At 34.2% G+C, this 13,991-nt stretch overlaps 1 protein-coding gene across 1 annotated transcript in view; it reads right to left on the bottom strand.

Moving 5' to 3' along the window:
• Positions 1-13,991, bottom strand: part of LOC106465693 — a 94,766-nt gene that overhangs the window by 59,600 nt on the left and 21,175 nt on the right. Inside the window, exons 3-4 of the mRNA XM_013925930.2 lie at positions 7,923-8,176; positions 7,584-7,728 (exon numbers count right to left, since the gene is read on the bottom strand). Coding sequence (XP_013781384.1) covers positions 7,584-7,728; positions 7,923-8,176 — 399 coding nt within the window. The remainder of the gene's footprint in view (positions 1-7,583; positions 7,729-7,922; positions 8,177-13,991) is intronic.

Below are 13,991 nucleotides of genomic sequence, written 5' to 3'. Positions count from 1 at the left end.
ACAAGGTAAAACAGACAAAATAAATACACTGTGATCTCAAAAGAAGGGTTGGGGGTTATGCAGAGGATTAACTATCTGAAATACATTTTTGGGTAAAGAAAATGCTACTGTTTACTCACCTCTCTGCATAACAAAGCTACATAAATAGGAAAGGGATAAATGCAAATGATGAAATTACAAAGCTTCTTTCTGAAAGCATAGCATCAGAAAGGGAAAACCAAAGAAATGCGCCATCAATTTCAAGTAGAGAATATTCCTTGCCCATCTGAGGTGGAAGAACAATATTGTTCAAACAACCTTCTGCATAATGCTAGTGTTATATACATGGGCAGAATGTAGAACTGTTTAACCAACCATTATCTCATGAGCTGAGCATGAGTATCTAGTGTGGATATGGAAATACATCAGTCCATTTCATGTTGGAGATATATTAATCAGAACAACCAGGTTCATAGAAAAAATATCCCAGACCTGCATCCAGAGGAGAACACAAGACTCATGCCTGGCCTAATCACCAGAAAAAACTTGGTTTTAGTGTAGTGGGGTGGTAATTACTGCACTTCCAAGTAACACCTGAGCACAACTTACCCGCAAGGACTATGGAAGTTTTTGTTTTTGTTATTAAGGAGGAAGCTACATATTATGCTATATGAGTGGTGGCCACCATGAGTATCAAAACCAGATTTTCAGCATAATAAAGCTTCAGACTTGATGTTGAACCTAGGAGGCATAAAATCAGTGGCAAAGCTGCCCTGTAACCATCGATCATACAAATGGTTAAACTACTCTCAAAAAGCCAGGCTTAGAAAAAAAAAGGGATTGGCCCAAATCTTGCCCAGAGTATATACTTCTAGAGCTCCAGAGTCCAGGATTGATGATCATAAATGAGTAAGCTTTGTGTTGAAAGGAGTCACAAAGGTATTGATAGGGGAACTCTAAAGTGGAAACAAATTCACTGAAACACCAGAGGATGCAGAGACCACTCTGTGGGTAGAAATCTGTTCAAGCAAGACAATTGGCCCATGACCAGATTCAAAACTTCCAGGATACAATAGGTCAACCATCAAGTTTAGTGACTGTAGGCCCAAAAAAGAAAATCCAGAGAGAGAAAACACTAGGCCCAAGATTGAGTATCTCTCTGTCAACTAATGTAAGACACAACAGTGGAGTTGTGCAAATGGATCATCAGAATATGATCAGACACATGAGACTGAAAATGACAACATGCTCAATGAACAGTTAACAATTTGAGGATATTGATATGGATGGACTACTACCCTGGAGAAAATATCCCAGAAATGGTGTAGGTGTCCAGAACCAGCCACAAACCTGGAAAGAGAGACATCAATGAATAGGTGCAGGTACAGGCAAGGTGGGAGAAAATGGATGCCCAGTAGGATATGGAATTGATCAAGCTGCCACAATAGTGAAAGATGAGGATATGGAGGGAGATGACAGGGAATATCTGGACATATTCCACTGATCTGCTAAGTTCAACTGAAGAGAATCTGTTATTGGCCAATCAAAATGAGATACTTCTGAAAGGAGAAGGGAAGCCACAGCTGTGGATATTTCTTTGGACAAAGCAACAAGAAGCCAGTCATTCATATGGTAACAGAAATTGAGACCCAACAAATAAATCCTCCACATGAATGTACTCATGAACTGATTAAAAACATATGGAATCATAGCTAATCCAAAAGCAAGGGCCTAAATATGAAAAATTTTATCATTTTGTATGAACCACAGAAAATGACAGGGGCAGAGAAATTAAGAAAAACATCCAAAACATCAATGTTGCCATCAACAGCCCAGAAGAGAAAACAATCAATTCAGATTGAAAAAACTGACTCTCTTGAAACAAGAAATGACAAACTGGTTCAAGAACAACAAATCTATGACAGGACACCAATTTCCTGTCCTCTTTGGAACAAAAAAAGATTAGAGTAAACACCCTGATTGGGTTTAAGGACCAGTTTAATGACATTTATAACCCAAAGAGAAAACACAGCTTCCTCTAGGTATCAAAGGTGTAAAAGACTAGAAAGGAGGTGAAAAGATGATTGGATAAAAAAAAAGAGGAGGTTAAGAGAAAAAAGAAAGATAAAGTCCATGAAAAAATACCAATGATACACAAAAATCATCTGAAAATTGAATCTATGGGTGCACATAAAAATGTAAACTGAACACCCTCCAAACCAGAGCTAAAGGGCAGCCTCAAAACCAAGACACTCTGCTCTCCAAGTGGGAGGAAGTCATTAAGGATCAAGAGAACAAGGTACAAGATTTGTTTGTTTGTTTGGTATTTTATGGCACAAAGCAACTAGGCTATCTGCACCAAATAACTTGTAAAAATGCTGCTAGTAAAAATGGAAAAAATGAAAAGAAAACAAGTTAAAAACTAAACAATGCCCAAAAATTAGGTAAAAAATTAAATAGAAGTAAAAAAGCCAATAGCCCACAAAAAGATGAAAACACAATCAGGTTGTACAGTGTCAGCATCGCCAATGACATCGTCCAACATCAGGGATAAGCCCTTAGAAAATACATGTCTAAAATGTTTTTGCTTCTCACATTCATAATAACAGCATGAATGTAAAATATGGGCAATTGTGACCTAAGTGTCACAAAGGCCACACATGGGTGGATCAGTCTCACATAAAAGAAAATGATAGATTAAAAAACTGTGACCAATGCATAGCCTAGCCAAGATGAATTCCTCCCTTCGATCCTTATGGAAACTAGATGGCCAAACAACAACAGTAGGTTTGCTCTAGAAAAGCTTGTATGAAGTTGCTCACCCCAAATCAACTGCTAACTTGTGTGAAGCTGGGCCTTGATCACAGTGCCATAGTCCATATATGGGACAGACACAGCTGTGACAGCACCAGAGCAGACAGACCTAGCTGCAGTGTCAGCAAGCTTGTTCCCTATAATATCAACATTGCCAGATATCCAGAATAACTGGATAGAAACAGATGACAGAGGAAACTGAGCCAGTTATTTCTGAAAATCTAAAAGAACAGGGTGAGAACTGACATTAAGCAATTCCCAGGTTAGAAAAGTGGTAAGAGAGTAGTACAGTTAGTGTACTGGTTATCATCTATGTGATCCAGGGCAAGAGAAATGGCATACAACTCAGTAGTGAGCACAGAAACTGTAGAGGAACTTGTGAGCAACCATTAGTGTAAATGGGCAATTGTAATCATAGAGATGATCTGCCTGAAAGAAAAGTGGTATCTCTCAACCTATGACTTGGTGGCCAAGAGGGCAAGAGAAGAGAAGAGAAGTGCTGGAAAGGTGGAAAAAGAACTCCCCAGGAGTACTGTCAATGCTCTGTACATCAGCAACTTCCTAGCCACTGGAGAGCAAGATGGAAAAGGTATGAGAAGTATACTTCCCACTGACCTTCCAAATCTTGTTCCAGATGATTTTGGAACTGATGGTAGAAGAGATGCCATTGGTGAACTTAACCTAAGATTCCTTCCGGCTTTGATGTTTGATCTTCCGAGCATGGGCATTGGCCCACTGAAAAGCAACACAGTTACAAAGAGTAGGATACCTGCAAAAGATATCCCAGGCCTCTTTCTGAGCCTTCCATGCCTGCTGGCAGGCAGAAAACCACCATGTACAAGGATACCATGGGAAATGTATCAAGGTTTGGGGGATAGAATAAACAGCTGTTTAAATAATATGATAAGTTACTGACTCCACACACTCATTAAAAGATGGAAGACTAATTAGAGCAGGATCAAGTTCCAAGAGAGTGGTGAAGGAAAGCCTGTCAGTCTGCTTCAACTTCTACTGTGGCACACAGGTCAGGTAGTATCAATCACAGCCAAGTTCACTCAAAATGATCACTGCCCCATGGGTCACTATCAACCTTTCAAGAAAAAAAGTGAAGGTGAACAAACAGATAGATCAATAGCAGTAAAACACAAACTAGGTGCATTAAAATAGGTAAAAAAACTAGTACTAAAGAAAGAACAAACAATTATTGTATGACCCACAGAGATATGGATGGCTACATCCTCCAGGGAGTATCAAGTGGTACAGACAAGATGGGTACATGTTGGTCAACCAGCAGTGCCACACCTCCATGAACTCAACCTTCATATAACCTGTCATTCCTGTACAAAGAAAACTTTTGAAAGGTGACAGTATCAGCAAACAGAAGGAATGTTTCTTGCAAGAAGAGACATATGGGATAAGTATCAATCAAGGCCTTAATGTCATCCAAATCAGAACAAAAACCTCAACAATTCTACTGTATTAAAGTGGCCATTTTTATTCAGGAGGAGGAGGAGAACCATTTTGTTTGCAACCATGATGTTTTTCTTTAGTAGAAAGAGGTCTATCAACCTCTATGGAACCTGCATTAGGACAACTGGGCAGATCTTTGTCAGAAGGAAGAGACTCCAGTGACTGAGGGCATGACTGAATAATGATCCTGCACCTCAGGGCTAAAGGAGAGGAACCCGAGCAGTCACAGGATATGATGGTGGGGGACAAAGACAAGAGTAGATGTGGACTTCTCAACTCTTGCATCCACAGAAAACACAAGACCCTTGACAAGGAGAGAAAAAAACAAATGGAAAAGCAGAAAGATATGTCTGCACTCCCACTGTAGCAGTGGAATGGACTGCAGCAGCACATGTCTGAGATGTAACTGGGGACAACAACTACCGGGCCTCTAGATAAGACATGTTATTTACAGTATGTAAATGTTGTACCTCTTTTCTCCACCCACATAGGGCTTAAACAAAAGTACATGGGGTAGGAACCACCACAACTGATGCAGTGAGGGTCCAGATGACACAAGTAGGCATCATGGTCTTTGCTACCACAATGAGCACACATCAAAGAACCATGACAAGATGCCTTAGAATTTCCAAACTTGACAATAGAAACACCAGAGAGGTTTAGGAATATAAAACTGTACCTGTATTTCACGTTTGACAAATCATAGGATGATAAGAAAAGCACATGATGAAACTGTTCTCTGGATTTTACAATATGAATGTGGGTGGTGCTTATTATAGTAACTGCCTTTTTATGTAGAGGTTGTATTTAGTATTGGTAAAATAAAGATTGTAAGAAGGAGAAATATAAAATTCTTATGTGGTACTGGTACTAGTAGTATTACATACAAATCACACAAGTTTATCATTCAAAATACTGAATCATTATTATCATTATGAACTACATATAAAATTACGCTAAATTGTTGAACTTAAAACTACTAATTTAAATGCAAAAGAATATAAAAAAAATCACAAACTCTTTCAGTTCAAAGTGCTAAGCCAAATTAATGTAAAGACCTTGCACTCGCCACTCGATAGCTCTTAACACTTACAATCATGGATCAACTTCTTTCCAAAATATATCTATTTTGAGTTAATTTTTCAATATATTGATTAATATAAATAGATATACGATACAGCATGACTTAAGCTGCTATAAAAACTAAAAGTCACATACAACCCATGCAGTTTTTTCCAGAAACAAGTTTTCTAAGGCTTATAGAAAAGTACTATTGTTAGTAAGACCCACACTTCTGTTGTTGTTGCTTTGGAATTAAAACAGTCTAACTGATATATATATAAAGTTTATTCTGATATTTTGCAAATGGTTTAAAACTCAGTAGTGGCAACAATAAAACCCATATGTTGGTTATGAAACAGATTAAATACATTTGTCTCAATAATACAGGGAAGCTATGACATTCTCACAGTTGGGGTCTCAATATACTGAAGAGCTTGAGTTTCAAATTCCTACATAAATTTTGCTTATAATGAGAGGAATCTGACTAGGACTGGACTGAACGAGAGTGACCACAAACAGACATGATAGTTTACGGCAAATGTACAAAGTTCACGCTGCTAACCTCACAATTTAATCAGCACAATGAACAAAATTATGGCTGCAATGAAACATAAACTTGAAATAAAAATACATTTATGAAACAAAATTAAAATGTTTATGTATACATATAAATATGAAATCCTAGTTAAAAATAATAATATTCATTTGTTGTTTAGGTTTACTTAAAAATATTATTTTCGGGTCTTGTATATTACTTGAAACCATAAGGAGAATACATGATTATTAAAAAAAATCAAAGATAGATAAAATTTGCATTTTATGGACGATAAAAAATTTCTAGGGATTTTAAAATAATGTACTAAAACATAAAAAGTAATAAGTTCAAATCTGGAACAAATATAAATATCGTAATCATTTCTTATAAATACCATTTCCTAATGTAATTTTTAAAGATATTAAAGATCATAATGCAAAAAAAACAAACTTATCAAACGTAACAGCCTTTATATTTCTTAAACTACATGCATTTATGAAAGTTCTTATGAAGTTTCAAGCAATTTAATCTATTAGTTTTATTGTTGGAATGAAATACAGCAAGACTTGCATTGGTTACTCAGAAAATGAGTAGCTGGTGGTCATCAGGTTAATAAACATCACAGGTATAATGTCAACAAAAAAAATTTTAAATTTGAATACAGTATTTCTACAAGAGATTACTCTCTGGATTTACCTTAGTCAGTCAGATTCAGACTGCAGTGTTGTTCGAAAAATACTTCAAACAATTAAATAGAATATGCCAAAACTACAACAATTTATCTGTCCTACTAACAGACCTATAAAAAGGTTTAGAAAATTACATTACTATCTGAAGCACCAACTTCAGTCTTCGTTCAATAAAATCTACTTGGGAAATGGCATCTTTTACCAAAATAAATTAACATAAATACATCATAATCATGTAGTTCACAAAGTAGACTTTTTATTGGTTATAAAAACATGTTCCACTGACAAGTAAGTGTGAGTAAATAAATAATTTCAAAAAATATGAAGAGCTGGGAGGAGTTTCTGTGTCTGGTGTAGTAAATTTCTTGGTATTTCAAAAAATAAAAGCAGGAGGTTTTTAATTTAAATTCTGGCCTGTCATTATCTATAGTTAGTGTATCTAATTATTCTGAAACCCATACAAGGAAAAAAAGTATATCTAAAATAAAAATTCAGAGTAGAAAAGCATCACATGACACAAAAAAGAAGATTGAGAACTTAAATATTTCCTAAAAAGTTAAAACTTATATAATATTAAAAGTTGAATTACAAGCTAAATTTTGATGCAAGATTATTGGCATGTGTTAATAATAGTTGTTTTATTAAATATTAAATGTAACTGTTAAAATCATTAAATGAGCACTTTGACTTTTACCCATGAACAGAGTTAATCAATAAGAAAAGGTTAATGAAAAAAAAAGATAAAGAATTGTTTCAGATTTATAAAGAAAAATTATAAAGTTATTACATGCAATTAAATTCTCCAAGTATTAAGTGAAATCCATTTTAAAAAATTTCTATCATATTTCAACATCTCAAAATCAGCATGTTATTCAAAACTGCATCAACAAGAAATGTTTGCAAGTCTTTTACTAATATTCTCTCAATATTCTACCAGAAGATTTAAAAATGAGAATTTGTCAAACTTGGTAAGCCAAAGAAAACCACCCTCTCAATATCCAATCTATTAAGTGAGCACATCAAAAGTTACTTACGTTGGAATTTCTATGTGCCGCCAGCCTGTATGGCGTGGGTAGATATCAGGAATAGGGACACTAGCACCAACAATCCATTTATTTGAGCGGCCACAGTCAAAATAAGGTTTAGTCCATTTAACTGGACCTGGATTATCTGAAGCAGCTGTAAAATGTATTCAAAACATAATTTTAACTTTCACCCTCCACATCGTAACCCTAAGCAACATAAATATATTTGTATCAATTGTATGTTTGATTTTCCTTGAAATAAAATATTGTTTGATCATTACACTTTCTAGTATAAAGTAAAACATAAAAAGACCAACAACTGAGGATCTTAATATACACAAGTATTACCTGGTGGTCCATGCCAAACAAATGTTTCATTGGTTCCATTAAAATGAGTGATCTGCACAGTATAGGTTGTCTTAGAGTCATGCCGTCTTGTTTGATCAGGTAGCCAAGCAAAGTACCAGTCATTTATTTTATATTGCTCATGTGTATAGTTTGAACTCATTACATAATTTGGAATTGCTCCCAGGTCAATTGCATCTATTGTATTTAAGGTAGATGTTCCTTCTAGATGGTAGGGGTCATTGAAATCATCAGCTCTGAGGAATGATGAAAAATTAATTTCCATTAACGATTAAGTACTTTACTAGTTTATCCTGATTTAATATATACACAGACAATGAATAAAGTATACAAATATTTAACTACAGAACAAAAACAAAGACATTGCTAGAAATGTTAAAGAGGATTTAGCTTCAGTATTTTTCTATTATGTTAACTGTCTCAACAGGGGCTCGGTCAAATTGACCAACCTCATAACCACTTGTATTTGTTATAGTTTACACACTACTACCTTTTAATATATTAAGTGTATCTTTACAAAATTTGGTAGACTTATAGTAAACATTACAAGTCTTTTGCACACGGTAAATCATTTTTTACTTGTACTGGACTGTGAAAATTTCGATTCATTTTTTTTAACTAGTCTGAGTGCAAAGAGATTTTCATCTTAAGATTTAAAATACTTTTCTTTGTTTCAAAAATCTTAAATTTAATTTGCATAACCTCTAAAACCTCCTAAATACATATATTACTTTTTTTTTTCAGTATAACATTATATTTTATCTGTTATTACGTTTATTACTTGATTCTTCAGCCTGTAGACAACTCATCGAAGTATAATGAAAAAGAAAAAATTGTAAAATCAGAAAGTGTTTCCTTTTTCTTCATTATTGATCATGAAGTTTCAAAGTATTTCCCCTGAGAGTTTCAACTGCTAAACATATCACATATACTTTGTGTTTATTTTACTGTCAATGACTAAAGTAGAAACTCACTGAAAATAAGCAATAAATCACCACTCGTGTTATAAGACTGCTTCCATATAACCATAACACGAAACTCTCGAGAGCAACAATGCACGCGATAATCAGTGAAGTGCCATGCCCCCTGCTACAAGAACACAATATGGGATACAGTGGCTTATGTTTCCTACAACACTTACAACAGGAATTTCCTAGGGTAATAAAATTGCAATTAGAATGTGTAAAAACATTTATTATATGGTTCAGAATTGGGCTGATCCAATAAACATTGTAGGTTCTGAGCTGGGCTGATCCAATTACATCGCAGGTGTTTCAGTACTATTGGTCATCTATTTGATGTGTGTGGAATTTTGCAGCATAAGTGTATGAAGGTGTTAATTGGGCACATTCTTATAAAATCTACTACCCTCTCCCACTTTCACCACAATTATTCGTCAACCAATAGAAACTGAGGTTCCACTACCATCTACTACATCGTAGGAAGTACTTGGTGAAAGATATTCATCAGATGAGGATGTTGTGGAATCACCCAGGCCAGGTACATCAAGGCAACCTATACCACCACTACAGAGAAGAGGCAGAACAAAGAGTGGTAGGGGAAGGGGTAGAGCTACAGTATCTACTAGGACTGCTCCTTCCTAGCAGCAGGAGAGGCCTCTCAAACGCATTGACACTTGGACCTGGGTGCAGATTACCAATGAAGAACCTACCCATGTACTTTTGTTCAATAGAAGTGAACCTGTGTCCCAATGGGTAACTTCTACTAATACAGCTGTTGATTTGTTTAAACTTTTATTTACATTTGAAACTTTAAATTTTATTGTTACTGAAACAAATCGATGTGCACGATCTAATCAGCCACAACAGGAAGGTGAACCCCCAAAGAAAAAAACCATAAAATGTACAGATGTTACCCATGAAGACATTTTAGCTTATTTTGCTATTGGTCTACTTATCTTCCTTTCCATAATCCTTGGTTTACTAACATCTCTATGGACAGGTTTTTAGCTATCCATACTAACTTACACTTCAATGACAACACTAATGCTCTTCTTAGAACTAACCCTAATTATGACAAACATTTTAAGGTTAGACGTGTCATAGACCGTCTACTAAAATCTTTTGTTTTACACTACTCTCCTAACAAGGAACTAACTATAGACGAACAGATGTTGGACACAAAATGTTGATTTGATTTTCTCCAATATTTGCCAAAAAACCTGTCAAGTGGGTTATCAAGTTGTGGGTCCTGGCAGAAGCTGTGAGTGGATACTGTCTGAAGTTTAAAACCTACACAGGCAATCAAGGACAAATGCCAGCTAAAGGTTTAGCAGACAGTGTTGTGATGGAATTGATGGACAAGTACAACAGATTAGGGCACTGGGTTTTCATGGACAACTTTTACATTTCCTATTGTTTATTTGACAAACTACTGACTATGGAAACCTATGCTTGTGGGACATGCAATAAAAACAGACTGTATTTCCCACAGCAACTGATTTCTACAAACCCACAGAAAGGGGGAAGCATGATTTTTTAAAATGTGGAACTCTAATAGAGATTTACGTACTTTGAACTTTACACTCTAGTACTATGACAACTGTGACAAGAGGTAGGGATGCTGAGGTTACAAAACCTCAGTTGATTGTGGACTACAATAAGTTTATGGGAGAAGTGGATCTAAATGACCAACACTTAAGTTACTACTCTACTGTACGAAGGACAACAAAATAGTATAAAAAACTGTTTTTCGACTTTTGGTCTTGACAGTTGTAAATGTTTACATTTTGTACTAACAACAGACCAACCAGCCGACATTATCCCAGAAGGCCTTCCGAATGGACCTAGTCACAGCTCTTGTTGAGCCTCTATTTCAAAACAAACCAGATCCTTCAGGTATACCACTCTCTAGAACTGTACAGGACTCATCACCTCTGAGACTTACTCTTGGCAGGCACTTCCCTACACTTGCTGATGCAGTTATCAGAAAAAGATGCAGACTATGCCTTCCTGAAAATAAAGTTCTAATAAAATGTAAAAGGTGTGAGGAATTTCTGTGTATGAAACACTTCAAAGAGTATCACACTAGTGTTACTCTTAAAAGGAGTTAATACTATGATACAAGGTAAAAGTCTGCTCTTTTCCTTTGTAAACATTTTTGTTTTTCTAAAAAAAAACAAATCTTAGTAGCATTTTCTGATTGTTTTTTGACTTAAATATTTTTGTAAAGTTTTTATTTTAGTATTCATACACTTATAAGTACAATAGTGATGTTCCCTTTCATGTGTCAAAATCAGTGTATAATGTTATACTGTATATACTATCATAAAGTATGGCTTTTGCAGTTTTGTTAAATGTGTGTAATAAAATACATATCCATAAATTTCCATTCATTCACACAGCATTTTCTTTGCACAACTTCATGTGTTTGTTTTTGATTCATGCACTTTGTATGTACATTATTCCTCTTAGGCATATATAAACACTTTTATTCTGTTCACAACTTCATGTATGTGTTTTTGATTCAAGCAGTTTGTAAATCCATTATTCCTTTTAGTCATGTATAAACATTTGTGCATAATATTATTTCCCAATATTTGTAAATTATTTTACCTTTCTAAATGTTATGAATAAACTTGTTTTAAAGTTGTCAAGTTTCTAATGTTGTATAATTTGGTTTTAACTTACCTCAGTTTAGACAATTAGAATAAAACAAATTCAGTAGGCATAACTATGTATTGGTCTACAAGTACAAAATACAAATGTAATTATAATACGAGTATACTGAACATTAAAGTGATATTTCGACTACCGTACATTACATATGTATATAAATATACATATTACTATTTACTCATAAATGCTTAAATTGTATTATATTTTTTAAAACATAGAAAGTAAATGAGAAATACACTGAAAAACAAAGATTTCGAGCGTGTAACTGTGTTATGAAATGTTGCTCTCGTGCATCGAACGTGCTAAGCCTCGCAGTAAGCCTCGTTTATTCTTCTGGGTGGAGGGTGTAGAGATACTAATTTTTGTAGGCTTCAAATACTAATTTTTGAAGACCACAAAGTTGTAAAATTACTGTATTAGTACATTCAAAATCCCTGTAATTTAGTTGGGTCTCTAAATAAACTTTATGCGGGTTAAAAAAATCCCATTTCTATTCAGAGCAATGACATATTCATCACACTTCAACAGTTTTGACAAAATTATTATTTTTTCTTTCAAGCTATTTATAAACAACTGTCAGAGTTATGTAGAGGTGAAAATGTTTTTCTATTGGTTATAAACAGGGGATAATTAGTAGTAGGCGAGACTAGACAAGAGCTTTCAAAAAACTGATGCAATGGGAGGAGCCACTAGTAGATTCGCTAAAAATATTGCTATCTCAGCAAATCATAGAGGAGGAAGGTTCTTATTCTATATTTAGCTTGTCTATATCACAAATTTGAGTTTCTAATTCCTTAGATATTTGTACATGTTGTATGGTGGGCATAATAAAATTGAAACTAAACAATTAGACAACTGGAAGTGTTATGTGACATAAAAAAATCTATATTTAAAATTTTTTTATTTAAATTTCCTTTTAAATTAAGAAATTAAAACATATATAATATTAAAATTTGAATTATAAACTACATTTTGATGCCAATTTCATTGATGTAAGTAGTAAAAATGTTATTTAATAAAATTTTGAAAATAATGCTCCAAAACTTCATGACACGTGCATTTTATCCTACTGAGGGTGAAAGGGTTAATGGAGGGCTTTTGTTGCATGACGAAATAATTATGCACCAGCACAACTCCCATGAAATTAGGTGGGAGTTGCCTCAAGGCTAGTGGCATGGAAATATCCCTGGCAGATGCACAGAGAGGATAGCTAACCTGCATACAGAGGTGAGTTATAGCCTTAGAATCTCCCTTACTGTATCTAAAAGTAGATTAACTATCAAAATAATCAATAATATAATGTTGAAATCTCCCTTACTATATTAAAATAACCAATAATTACATGTTGAAATCACCATTACTGTATCTAGAGGTAAAGTAGCTACATCAAAATAACCATTAATATAACATTAAAATATTCCTTACTGTATCTAAATTTAGGTTAGCCACATCAAAATAATCAACAAATAAACATTGAAATCTCCCTTACTGTATCTAATTGTAGGATAACTTCAGTGGATTCATCATCAATACTTTGATTTGTTACAGCTTCCCCATAGAACAGTTGAATCCATCTGTTTAAATCACCAAGTTATGAAAAAAAAATTAAGTGTATTGAACTAGGTTAGGTACTTGTAAAAACATGTTTGGATACTATTTCAAAAAGGTTTCAGGTTATTGTGAGTTATAAATTTTAAGTAATCTGAGTTGAATCAAACATTTACATAAAATATGTTTTGATACCATTCAAAAATATTCTGAGATGAACTGAAAATTAATTTCTTTGTCCCATAAAATGGTTGTGGATGTTTCTTGTATGATCAGTCAAATCTTCTATCCATATATTACTTGCAAGCAAATCCTTCAGTCTTTCTAAACAATGATTATGTAATTCAATTTTATCTACTGGTAATTACTGCAATTAAGGAATTGTTCTGGAAATCTAAGACTTTTAGTTCTAACAAAACAACCTTTCACATCACATAATGTACAAGTTGTGAAATGAACAACCTTAAGCCCAAAAGTGAAAACCTATTTGAAATATTATTTCCCCTTGTTTAATAAAACAAACAAGTTATGGTCTGTATAACAGCATATATAAAAGCTTTTAGTGGTATAAACTATAATTTTAACTCTCCACTTACAGGCTCAGACATAATGACCAACTCTTAACCATCATGTAATCAGGAAACTATGTATAGTATAACTTTTTATGTAGCAGGTGTATCTTCACATAAATTGACAAGCTTTTAGTAGGGGTGCATATCTCATCATAGTAGTTGATACGATAGATATCTAGACATTGATGAGGTGATACAATACATATCTAGATACAGAAGTTTTACCAACAGTTTCTTACAAAGTTTGACAGTTTTGTCTGTAATTTATTATCTATATTACTAACACTGTCTTA

Source organism: Limulus polyphemus, unplaced genomic scaffold (genome assembly GCF_000517525.1).
Source record: "Limulus polyphemus unplaced genomic scaffold, Limulus_polyphemus-2.1.2 Scaffold2021, whole genome shotgun sequence".
Classification (NCBI taxonomy): Eukaryota; Metazoa; Arthropoda; class Merostomata; order Xiphosura; family Limulidae; genus Limulus; species Limulus polyphemus.
The sequence above is the reverse complement of the archived record's forward strand: the minus strand, read 5'-3'. Positions and strand labels throughout refer to the sequence as shown.